The sequence below is a fragment of the Rutilus rutilus genome, assembly GCF_951802725.1.
Source record: "Rutilus rutilus genome assembly, chromosome: 17".
Lineage (NCBI taxonomy): Eukaryota > Metazoa > Chordata > Actinopteri > Cypriniformes > Leuciscidae > Rutilus > Rutilus rutilus.
The window spans coordinates 20,338,295-20,351,285 of record NC_140230.1 but is presented as its reverse complement, the minus strand read 5'-3'; the positions used below and the strand labels follow the sequence as shown (position 1 = coordinate 20,351,285).

The 12,991-nt window shown below is 36.5% G+C and overlaps 1 protein-coding gene across 1 annotated transcript; it reads left to right on the top strand.

Annotated features, from left to right (window-relative positions):
- The first annotated feature begins 2,552 nt into the window (after positions 1-2,552).
- LOC311276468 (immunoglobulin superfamily DCC subclass member 4) lies at positions 2,553-11,322 on the top strand. The gene is made up of 7 exons (XM_084386141.1): positions 2,553-2,881; positions 3,979-4,100; positions 5,631-5,841; positions 6,838-6,992; positions 9,006-9,150; positions 10,156-10,297; positions 10,585-11,322. Exons 1-7 carry the CDS (start codon positions 2,824-2,826, stop codon positions 10,670-10,672), a joined length of 921 nt encoding a protein of 306 aa, XP_084242267.1. The 5' UTR covers positions 2,553-2,823; the 3' UTR covers positions 10,673-11,322.
- The last annotated feature ends 1,669 nt before the right edge of the window (positions 11,323-12,991 follow it).

Here is a 12,991-nt window from a genome sequence, read left to right as displayed (position 1 = left end):
ATTGTTCAGTAGTATAACCACACACCGTGAGCTAGCATTGTTTGTTGTTTGCTTTTGCCATTTGATGAGCATTTGGATCCAGAAATGGTGACGCGTGGTGTCCGACTTAACAAGCGAAATCTTGTTTTGGTAATGTACGATTCTTTTTCTTGTTATTTGTGCCTCTAAAAGCTAAATTGAGACAACCTGTAACTGCACCTTAAACATTAAATCAGAAGCTTTGCCTATCAGTGTAAAGGTATTTACATTTTAAGTATTAGGGTATTTACGTATATACGTTACAAAACCTGGGGCCAGCTGCATAAACATTATGTTAAGACAGTGTCTTATGGTCTAGTATGACCCACTAGCAGTTAGTCTTACTTTTCGGTATCAAATTAGGCCAATCAACCTTAAATTTGAAAAATCATTAAGTAATTTTTTACTTTTAATCATTTAAAAAGTCTTAAAGAAAAACATTTGATGACTAACTTGTAAGACTAGTCTTAGCGGTTCATGCAACCGCCGGCCCCTGTACTAGTTTTTCCACCATCAGGCTTAAAGGTTACCAGGAAGGATGCTAGGCTTACAACTGACAACTGACAATCGACCAGTCGTAAGTCTCATGACAATAAAACCGTTCCACCAGCATGATTCTCCTGTCCTGAGTACGGTTAGCTAAATGTAGTGAGAAATCCAAGTGTAGGAACAGATTATAATCGTACTGTTTCAAACTGTCTGAAATGCTTACAACCATTCGGCATGATGGTGGAAAAGTGATTTATTTGACTTTTTAGCACTTTTTTATGCATGTATGTGCAAGAATTTTGTAGTTTTGCTAGTTTTTTTGTTGTTGTTGTTGCTTTTAATATTTCTTTTTAGTGTCCAAATTAACTTCTAATGCTGTCTTGATGATGAACTGGATAGTAAATAAAAAAATTCTGGTTGGATAATTTCTTAGGTTTTAACGTAAGGGAAAAAGTAGGCCTAAAATAGACGGAGTAAGTTCTCTGTTTTGCATTGGCTGATGCAATAGTGCCTTTCTTAATGGGAATCTCGCAAAGCACATGCAAACCAAGACAAATATTTAGATTCTGGCCATAGCAGTCAAAAATCAAATATGACCATCAATTGCTACAACTGTTCTATAAATGTGTATTTAAATTAAATAAAGCTCTTGCCATATTTAAATGCATTTCAGCTTGTTGTGTGGGGATGAATATTATGACATCATTAGGACATGTGATTTACCTGCTGTTACTTACTGTATGCAGGGACTGACAGTACGCAAGACTGCAAGAGTCAAGGGGCTGCCATTTTCACAGTTGGTCAAAGGTTTGTTGTCAAAGATATCTTCAGATATCTCTGTATTGTTACTCAGAAATTAAAGTTTGGCAAAACTGTAATGGGAAAAATATTGTCCATTATTGTTGTCCATTTTGTATCTTTAGCATTACTACACCATTTATATATGAACCCTCCTTATGTGGTATTGTGAATGTGATTGGCCGATCATAAATATCAATGATTGTAACCTCTTAACCCAGAACATCAGATACTTTCTGTACATCTGTCAGTTCAGCTCATGTCTACATTGTGTACACATACCAACAAAAATAAATGTTGATGGACCTTATTTGAACTTTACATTTGTGATCCTAGTGATATCAGTATAGTTAACTGATGTATTCTGTTTTGTTGAATATCTTTTAACATCTGTGGTGCCCTCTTTTAACATCTTGGTATGATGCATTACATATTGTCAATATGAGCCATGAATCGTTGTCTACGACAAACAAACAAATAATCTACTTCTGACACATTTCAAAACTAAAATTGTAGTCACTTGCACTTTCTGAAGAAGTCACCATTGCTGAGTCACCTACAGTCACCTGCAATTCCTTTAAGGTCAATGAACTTGAGACAAGGGAATTTACATTGTGCCCTAGCTGCTGTTCTACCCTCTTCAAATTCCCTAGGCTATTTATTATTTAATAGTCAACTATTTAAGTACGTTCTAACCTACATGTTTATTATTATTATTTCTCTGCACTTCAGTTCAGTGCTACTTGTAGGTAAGAGAAGGTAGGCCTAATATTAAACTCGTCCCAGATCTGTTTCTATCTTGTTCAAATTCTCAAACGTTCAGGCTTATCGACTTAAGCTTCATGAAAGGAAAGGTGAAGAAAACCCATGAAACTTTTCCATATACAATTAAAAATTAAATAGGTCTAGGCTCAGCAGTAATTAGTCTCAGCAGCTGAAATATCACTACAAATTTGTTTTGAAATAAAGGAATAAGCGTCTGGGGCCGATAATTATATGACCTTAACCTTTGAGACTTAAGTTACCTAAAAAAGAATTGAAGGATGTCATAACAAATTGTTACTAAGCAACTGCCGTAACTTAATCGCGTCGTGAAGTATTAGTTGCCAAGGCCTAATGTCATTTTTTTAATCTCTTTATTACAGATTCACATCAAACGTCTATCTATCACACAAAAACCTGAAAAAAATTTTTTTAACCGCCAGATGACACTGTGCCTTATCACCCTTTGAACATAGAATATGCTAGATACAAGTGATGCTGAAGCTTGATTTGCATGAAGAGTTTGTGTTTTGAGACCATTGCACAAGTATAACCTTGTATTTTTGTAATTTTTAAAATATAGAAGAAATTCATGCTAACATTATATTAGTGCATCGCTGAATCTTTGTAACAAAAATAAAATAAACAATTGCACGTTAGCCTAAGCTCCACCCTCTTCCGCGCTCATAAATTGTGTTTACAAACTTTCGTTTTGGCAGAAGTTGTTTTCAAACGCAGAAGTCAAGAGCCTTCAAGATGAAATACTATATTCTCCTCACTGTTCTGGCGTTCACCTTTCTCCAAGGATACAATGGTAAATACCTAAAATCTATGTTCTTACCAAACGCAATATGTTAGTACAGGCCTATCTGTAAAAGTTAATTAATAATCCAGTGAGACTGAGGAGCGAAATTTAAAATAATAAATAAATTGTTTATTGTTATTATTTTATCTGTCTTATAAAAGATTGCACAAAAGAAAATCTACCTAAACGTTCAGAATTGCATAGCCTACCGTACAAAAAGAAAATTCGTCTGAACTACCAACAATTTTCAAGTGAAAACGAAAGTGTTCATGTTTTTTTTAAGGTCGTAGCCTAATACAACGACATATAGGCTTATCTTATCTGTTATATATAAAAGCCCCATAAAGACTGCATTTGTGACAGCCCAAAATACAATTTTACACAGGAGGTATTATATGTCAAGTCGCCTACAGCAAGTAGGACGAGGAATTTGCCACCTTTAATGCTCACCATCTTGACCCAACTAGTTAGACGACATTTGAAGGAAATTGTATTTGTTTGAAAGCACGTACACATTTGTTTGACAATATTTGAGAAAAGGCTTTTAAATGACATTGCACGTGAGACTAAGATGTATAAATGACTAAATGATGTAAGTGACTAAAAATATGCTTGCATTTCTGTGTTTATACAGCGGTTGCTTCAGTTTAACAACACTGCGCATCAGATAGCATGTTCCTGTTGTTGTCATGGCTCGTGTGCAAATTACACAGACCAGGAAGTTTAGAAAGAATATAGAATATTCTGGCAACTATAGAGTGGAAATAAAAAGTCTGTGCAAAACAGCTGGTTTTTGTGACGTAAAAAAGATAAATCATATCAGAACGTTTGAACCGTTAATGTAAAAATTACAATCCATGCAATGCCGCTGTAAACCAAAGTAACATTTCAGAGGAAAAAAGTGTTATAACTTCATGAGTGTGTAACTTACACCCCTAACTAACACACCATTTGATAATATTACAGTACTCTGTCTGTCTCTCAGTCTGTCTTCTGTCTGTATATATTAGCGATCTTGGCTTGGATCCATATGGATGCAATTGTTGCTTTATTCTATAAAACTAGCTAATCATTATTGCTTTGTTTTATTACTTTTTGTTTTACAGCTGTTTTGGAGGTAAAAGGTCCATCTGAGCCGGTTCTGGAAGGACAGGATGTGACATTGGAGTGTGTGGATACAGAATCTGAGCTGAACATGAGCACAGTGCACTTTCAGAGGTTCTCTAAGGTAAGGTCACTTACACAATAGCAAGGAAATGTCTGGCACACAATGCTCTTTGATGTGCACTTGTCTGTAAATGTCAAGAAAACAGCAGATTGAAACTGAAATGGCACCTCGTTTCTCATGGGAAATGAGAAGGATTTATGTTATTGCTGCTGTCTGTACACGTCCTCCGCTGTGTTGTTGGTCTGATTACTGAAGAAACATAAAGTGAGAGATCTAAAATTACAAACATATCTGTCAGAGACACTTACTCTCAAATATCACCACAAATGCTCCCGTGATTTTATAAACAATCTCATAGGGCAATCACAAATAAAGAACAATATTATTTTGAATTTATTTGTCTGGAGATCAAGGCTGCAATTGGTATTTAAAGCGCAGGAAGCAGTGTGTGTTTAAGTGAGTTTCTGAGAGCTGTTATTCTGGGTTTAATTAGTATCTGGCAGTGAGGGGCCTTTGGAGGATTCACAACATCTGCTGCTTCTGTCAGTGCAGAGTCTGTTTGTCACATTTTCCAGCTATCTAAATGCATTCGAGCAAAAATGGATCTCCATACCACCAATCACAAAGACAGATGTTTTGTTTTGCAAACTCTCATTAACCTGTGTTAGTGAGACCCAAGTGTCATTGCCCCGAATAGTCTAATTCCTCCAAGTGTAGCATATTTAATCCAATTTGGCAAGTGTTCCCTACATTAGCAAGATTTTCTTAACCCTGTAAAGCCTACTGGATCATATTTGATACGCAATTTGCTGAGGCCTCTAAATGATCAAAACCTTGATGAAAAACCTGTTGTACACAATATACTACAATATACTATACTTTTTTAGAAAGTAAAGGGCATTTTAGTATAATTCTAAATATGTCCACCCACAGGCCGTGAAATTGTTCCTGATTTTTATAAAGTAAACCTAAGTACAACTTTTATATTGGTAGTAATATTTCAAGATTAACACTTACTGGACTGATAGAAATCATTAGGTTTACTTGACTATACATCAAAATTATTATTATTTAAAATGAAAAAATTAAAAACAAAGCAAAATTAAAATTATTTGCATTGTATGTTTCGTCCCCCACAATAAAAACTACAGAGCTTTGATCATAAAACTAAGCACTTAACCCTTAAAACGCATGAATGTTTCGCCAGTCATTACATATTCGGGTCTTTATCGACCCGGATCTATATCTAACACAGATGGATCTCTACCTGCCGTGATAATATAAAACTCTCCTGATATTAGAGTAACAATTACAGAAGAATAAAATAAAGCATATTTTATTTTTTTTCTCTTGTTATATTGTTTATAATGAATTGACTGAGGAATACTAAGATGGTTGATGTCTAACTTTAAAAAATGGATGTGGAGGAGGTTAGTGAATGACGTTCTGGGTCACTATACGTTTAAGGGTTAAATATCCTCTTACTAAGTCATATTGTTGGGAGATACAGAGTGACAACTGCTATTTCTATGCATATTATGTAAGTAGTCTGTTGGAGTGAAATATTCCTTTCTTTTTTCTTCCCAACAGTACATGAAGAAGTGGTATCGGCTGGAGACAGATCAGGAGTATTTCTACCGCCGGTGTTTTCTGTATGATGTGGATGTGAGAAGGGAGGAGGACAGACTGCTCCTCTTCATCGCCAGTATCCAGTCCTGGTCTGAGGGTCCATACCGCTGTGTCTCTGAGAACAGTTCTGCACCAGACAACTCCTCCCAGCCCCTCACCATCCCCATCCACTGTGAGTTAGAGACGTCACGGGCTGCATGAAGATTGTTTGTGATGCAAATCCCCATTGATTTGATCCATATATGTCTAGATTGTCCAGATGCTTCAATCTTTCCATCGTTGTGTGTGAGGCCAGTTGCATCTGACATTTTGTCGCAAGGAATTTTTATATTTGGGATTTAAAGAATCGATGATAAATAAAACTCTTTATCTCCCAAGATGACAAAATCAATATTGATATTGATTGGGGGTTTTGCAGTGCCCAGGGATGAGATGACAGTGGTGATTTATTGGAAAAACTGAGTGAAAAAAGAAAAGAAAAACCCAGATGGAGCAATACAGAGATGTTCAGTATGAATAATCAGATGGAGACAAGATGATCCATTGTGTTATTACAGTCAACCTGGACTCATAATCATTGATAATAATCCACTGCTGTCACCAACAAGTTAAACTGCCAATTAAAAGTTTGGTGTTAGCAAGATTTTTTTAAATGTTTTTCAAGTCTCACTAAAGCTCACTAAGGCTGCATTTATTTGAGCAAAAGCACAGTAAAAAAAAAGTAATATTTTGAAATATTATTACAATTACTCCAGTCTTCAGTGTCATATGATCCTTGAAAATCATTGTAATATGTCACATGAAATCATTCTAATATGCTGATTTGGTGAAAATATTCAAGATTATTTTAAGTAAATAAAAGAACCATTTTTTTTTTCTTTTTTTTTCTAAAATTCTTTACTGCACTTTTGCTCAATTTAAAGCGTCCTTGCTTAATAAAAGTATTAAGTAATAAAATATTTCTACATGTATATTTTATGAATGTATACAAATATTATGTATACAAAATATATAATATTAAATATATACTGTATATATTCATTGTGAGTGATGAAGACGATTTCCATGACCTACTTCCTTGTTTTTATGCTATGGGAAATTATCCAGGAGCAGAGCTGTTTTGACTAATCCTTTCTATCCTCATATGTTCTCTCTCTTTCTATTGCAGATATGCGGGAGCTGGCAGTGCACAGGGCTGGTTTGGGATACTTAACACGCTATTTCAACTCGGTGCAGGACCTTAAAGTACAATTAGGCGATGATGTGGAGCTGGAATGTTCTACTTCAGCTTCCGAGGCACCTGAATACTACTGGGCTAAAGAGGTGACAGATTTACTATCTAATGCATTTTTTTTCTCACAGCAGTTTTTTAACATGATGCATCACTCTATATTTGGGACTGCAGTTGCCCTTTTTCATGTAATAGACATGTTGGGTTCTTATACATCTGAGAGAAAGGCCTGGAAGGCCAGCTTGCCTAATAAAGTCCTGTTCAAGTGAAAATAAGCTTGTTCACTCAGGTCTGGGGAAAAGGCTGTGAAAGTTGTCAACTCAGTTAATTAGAGCAGGAAATGTGCTAAGCCAGGAAAAGTGTAAGGTAGATCTGCACTAAGGAGTGTCCAGAGGTTATGTCTAATCTACACTCTCCTGATCAATTCGGAATTATTGTAAAAGTTTATTTATGAGCTTTGTTCAACGGGCGTTGCAGCCAAATGTGTGCAAATATTGGCTTTGGCGAGAAAATAAAACTCACCAGGGCCCAGTTATTTTCCAGTGGCTGGTTATTTAATGTTATTGTTCAAGTTGAAGTTTAGAACTGTGAGAAAGATAATCAAGCCCCCACTGATATCATGTAACTGACACAAGCGATTCAAATCAAAGGAATAAGCCACACGAGTCATGACAGATGTTTGCTAAAGAAAACATCTGTCGCGACTCTTCTTCCTTACTAGAAAATTTGCTTACATTTGCTTATCTAGGAGGTCTTTTTACCATGTGGAAATTTTCCTCTAATCGAGCCACTAAAATTAATATATTTTAGGAACAAAATATATTCATTTTATACAAGGGATGGATGTTCATTTTATATAATGTGATATATCTTTTTTTTCACTGATATGAAAGGAAACTGTAATTGTCATGGTCGGTTGCAGTAAAGAGGTGAGAGGTAGGATCTAGATTTATGAAACTTTAACATACAAAACAAAAACCATCTGGGCAGAAACCAGGAACAGAAAAACCGAGCATTTACGTAACGTGAACTGACAAATGAACAGACCAAAATATGATTGATATAATCAATGAAAATCATTTCAGGGACAGTGCCAAATGTATTCTGGTAAGGCCAGAACAGCTTAATTCACTCACCTTGGGCTTATGAGACAAAAAGTTAATTTTGGATCTGTGTTTAACTGTTGAACATACTAATCTTGACTATTGTACGTGTAACCTGCTGTAGAACGCACAGTGCATGACCTTATGCAAAAAAAAAAAAAAAAGTCCCTCTAAATGTCATGGTGTGGGTGATTGATGACCATAGAATTTCATGAGATAGAAGTCCAGAATGAGTCATTCCTGTTATACAGGATGACAGTCTGTCCTCCACCACATAAAAAAAGTGCACTATCATTCTCTTACAGTTGAAACTCCCTCAAATATATACTGTATTATGCAAGATGTTTTCACTTAGTCAATATGGCTTCGAATCTGCGCTTACCCAAGGCCTGACTCAATAAAAGCAGATTCTTATAAACAGAGTAAACTAGAAAAACAAGCTTCCTTAGACTGCAGAACACGTTCTGGTGTATAGCAGCTATACCTGTTTATAGTGCTCTGTGTCTGCACTCCAGCGGAGGAAACAGGAAGATGTTCGGAGCCAATGGATTAGCTCAAACAATGGTGCTTTGGCCAGAACTTGGCTTGACTGGGAATCCTCTTAATTCACTTTCATTTAAATTGAAATGGACTTTGTTGGCAGGCTGCAGAAGTTCCTCTAGTGCCAAAAGCATCTGCACGGTTATGATTTGCTCCGAGTGGTTTTTGCACAGGCATTTGTTTCCTTGAATTGTATGGTGTTATGTTTTATTTTCACCTCATTACCCTTTCATACTCACTAACATTATTTATTGCAAATGGCACAGGGATTCTTAGGAAACTTCATTTCTGTTGTATTTTCGATTCAAAAAGTCAAAAAAGTGGGAATTCACCCTCTTGCATGATTTCCATTCCGAAGAATTATTACTTCTGCCTTATCTTTCTTACGTCAAATATTTCATGTAGTTCCTGCTTTGCTTTTCACTTCTCTGTAACCTCTGTGTGTGTCTATTTCATATCAAGGGAGATGACTGGATTTTGCCCTCTAATAAGTTGAAGTTGGAGAAGGTGAGTGATCTGAATGCAGGGAGATACACCTGTTCGGCTCAGTCGCCCACTGTGCGGTCCCTCATGAAGAAGCGTACAATCAGCATCACTGTTCTACCAGGTCAGAGCTGCCAAAAGTGTGCGACTTTTGTGTGAACAACTTCAGTTGATTTGTTGATATACACCAGGGCTTCTCAACTCTGGTCCACTTTCCTGCAGCGTTTAGCTCCAACCTTGATCAACCATGTAACTTTTTAGTAATCTTGAAGATTAGCTTGTTTAGGTGTGTTTGATTAGGTTTGGAACTAAACTCTGCAGGAGAGTGGATTTCGAGGGCCAGAGTAGAGAACCCCTGATGTACAGTATGTTCATAATTTGAACGTTTCATCTTATATCTAATGGCACTTGCAGCAATTCAGCAACCAAAATCCCCTTTGATCTATTTGTCCAATTTTCAGTTTTAGAGTATAAAGGCGCCTGTGTAAGACAATAATATTGACCTTGGGAACTCGTTTAACTTCAATAAAATGACACATTTCTTAACTTCCTCATGATTACCGATGGACAGTTTTCTTTAAGTCAAGAAAATATCTACTGTATGTCTGCACAACATGGATAATATCTGCCATGCTATTATAACTGAATAAAAAAAAAAAATCTCTCAAGTTATTGTTATCGATAGTGCACTTTTCACAATCCATGTGATTTCAAAGCAGCTTTATGATTGTCTAATGCCTTAATGTCTTACAATATTTTTCTGCCTTTTAACAATGTTCAATATGTATATCGATATTTAGTAATTTGCTCTTATGAACAAATGGTCAGAGGAACTATCATTTATATCAGCCACTGTTATCAAGTAGATGTAAAGTTAAATTTTTTTACATTTTGATGTAATGTTTTGAAACAACGTGCACCAATGAGTCATTCACAATAAGAGCTGAATTAAGGAAGTACATTGGGTTGAATTTTATTTAATGTTGACAATTACCCTCAATTAGCTCTCCTGCTCAAGGCCGAGCAACTAATACCAATGTTAATCGGGTTGAAATGTTTGATTAGGTATTTTAACATTTAAAGACAGTTTGACAGACGTATAATATGTGATTTTGTCTTTGTCTCTTAGAGGATGCAGCATGGTATGAGTCAACCACCGGTCGTATTGTTCTCATGGTATCTGGTGCTGGATTGGTCCTTCTGGTGGTTGTGATATCCATGACCGCTTACCTCTGTCGCCGAGCCAATCAGAGGAATCGCAAGGGACCCATGTAAGTCCTCTAAATCGCCCTAGTCATGTTGTCTGGAAATGTGTGCAGTGATTCATGTGGGTGTTTGACCTCCAACCCTCCTCTATCATGTCGAGTGGAGTCTGAGTATTACTGTAAGCATCAGTAGACGCTGATGTCCACTTCTCTCACTGCCTCAAAGCTGTCGAGGCAGGCTAGTATATGTGCAAATAACCGTCTCAATAACCACATCCTTCAGGTCCACATCTTTTCTTATTCTGCTAGATAAAACACTCACTCTGTCATATTTCCTTCTCTCATCCTCTCAGTGATGACCGTTCCCAGAAGAAACCCATCTACAGATCCAGCGTGGAGTCCCTGCCCTCCACTGCTGGTGACAAGCAGCCGCTGGTGTAAAGAATGAGATTGATGGAGGATTGGCGAGGAGAGCAGAGAAAAGAAGACAAGAGAAAGAGATGAGGGACTATTGGGTATTCAGAGTAGAAGGGAGTTAATGAGAGCTTTGGCTATAGATTTTGTTTTGCTCTTGGGTCTTTATTCAGATATATAATTTGGAGACTGTCTATGCAGGAAATCGAAAAAGTATACAAAGACGGGACAAATTATGGTTTTACCTTGGTTCCTTTCCAGTGTGGATGGCAGCAGTGCTATTCAACAAAAGGTGTGCAATTTTCTCTGTATTGATTCACCGACCCTGCAAAATTGAGAAATGCTGAAAAGATGTTTTTGTGAGGTGACATTGAACGCTTCTTTCTTCCCACTAGTCTTATGCTGGCTTATGTCTTTAAACTGATTAACATTTCTTTTTAGGAAAACCACTGTCTGCAAGCTGAACAATCATTTAGTCAGAGGTAGAAATGTTGGGGTTATTGCTTTACATAAGTATATAATATTCTGCTTTACTTGAAAAGACAGTAGATAAGATCCAGATTAACACTGAACCAATTTCTCTAGAAGCACTTTGAAATTGTTGCACTTTTTTTTACACAAGTTTGATTTTTCCATATCTTTGAATTTAAAGCTATTAAAATGACTTTACAACATAATCAGCTTCCAGTGTTGTTACTGATCTAATTAAGATAGACATTCATGTATCCTCAACTAGCCAAGAAATCTCAAGAGAGTTCATCTCTATGTAAATGGCATTGCCGCTGTTTATAAAAAGATATTTCCATTTCAAACTTCTGAAGTATTAATAAATACCTGTGAGTTCTCAAACAAGAGTTCTGATACACACTTTGCTGGTTGATTTGTTGACCATTGCAAAATACAATTCAAGGGATAGTCCACCAAAAAATTTAAATTCTTTCATTAATTGCTCACCCTCATGTCGTTCCGAACCCATAAGACTTTTGTTCATCTTCGGAACACAAATGAAGATCTTTTTGATGAAATCTGCGAGCTTTTTGTCCCTCCATTGATAGTCTACGCAACTACCACTTTGACACTTTTTGATTTATAAAGAGATCGTAAAAACAAAGCCATATGAATTGAGTTGTTTGTTCCAAATTTTCTGAAGAGACTATTGCTTTATATGATGAACAGATTTAATTTAGGCTTTTATTCACATAAACATTGATCAGCAAACATAAACAGAAGCTTAACCGAACCGAAGCAATTTGTAGTGGTGTCCAACACCATAGTGGACATTATCAAGTGCACTTATTTAATTCCATAATGCACCTCAATAATGAGTGTACAACCGATGTACACTCAATGGCTAGCTGCTAGAGAATAACCACGCACAATAAGCGTCACATTGAATGATTTCCCGCGTCTTGCCAGTAGATGGCGTCTGCAGCACTTCCAATGCACACAGTGTCCGAATTCACTCTTTACATTTCCTCATTCAGTGGACTACATTAGTGGAGTGATGTAGGCAACATTGACGGAGGGTATAGGGGCCTATACTTAAGATACAACTATTTTGATCCTGAACGAATCAGTGTTTTTGAACAAATAGTTTTAATAAACGATTCAATGATTGAAAAGCCTCTCGGCCAATAAATTCCAAGGTCTTACAAATAACCACACATTTTCTGAAGAGACTATTGCTTTATATGATGAACAGATTTAATTTAGGCTTTTATTCACATAAACATTGATCAGCAAAAATAAACAGAAGCTTAACCGAACCGTAGCAATTTGTAGTGGTGTCCAACACCATAGTGGACATTATCAAGTGCACTTATTCAATTCCATAATGCACCTCAATAATGAGTGTACAACCGATGTACACTCAATGGCTAGCTGCTAGAGAATAACCACGCACAATAAGCGTCACATTGAATGATTTCCCGCGTCTTGCCAGTAGATGGCGTCTGCAGCACTTCCAATGCACACAGTATCCGAATTCACTCTTTACATGTATTCCCTCATTCAGTGGACTACATTAGTGGAGTGATGTAGGCAACAGTGACTAAGGGTATAAGGGGCTATACTTCAGATAAAACTATTTTGATCCTGAACGAATCAGTGTTTTTGAACAAATAGTTTTAATAAACGATTCAATGACTGAAAAGCCTCTCGGGCCAATAAATTCCAAGGTCTTACAAATAACCAGAATCGTCAATACCGTCGTAGCAATACACATACAGTGTATGGAATAATACTATGTTTTTATTCTGAACCAGAATTTTACACCGGCCTCTTAATGGGTGGTAACTAAGTATATTTCTGTCCAGTTCATGAATAAAGGTAAGAACCATAAATGTG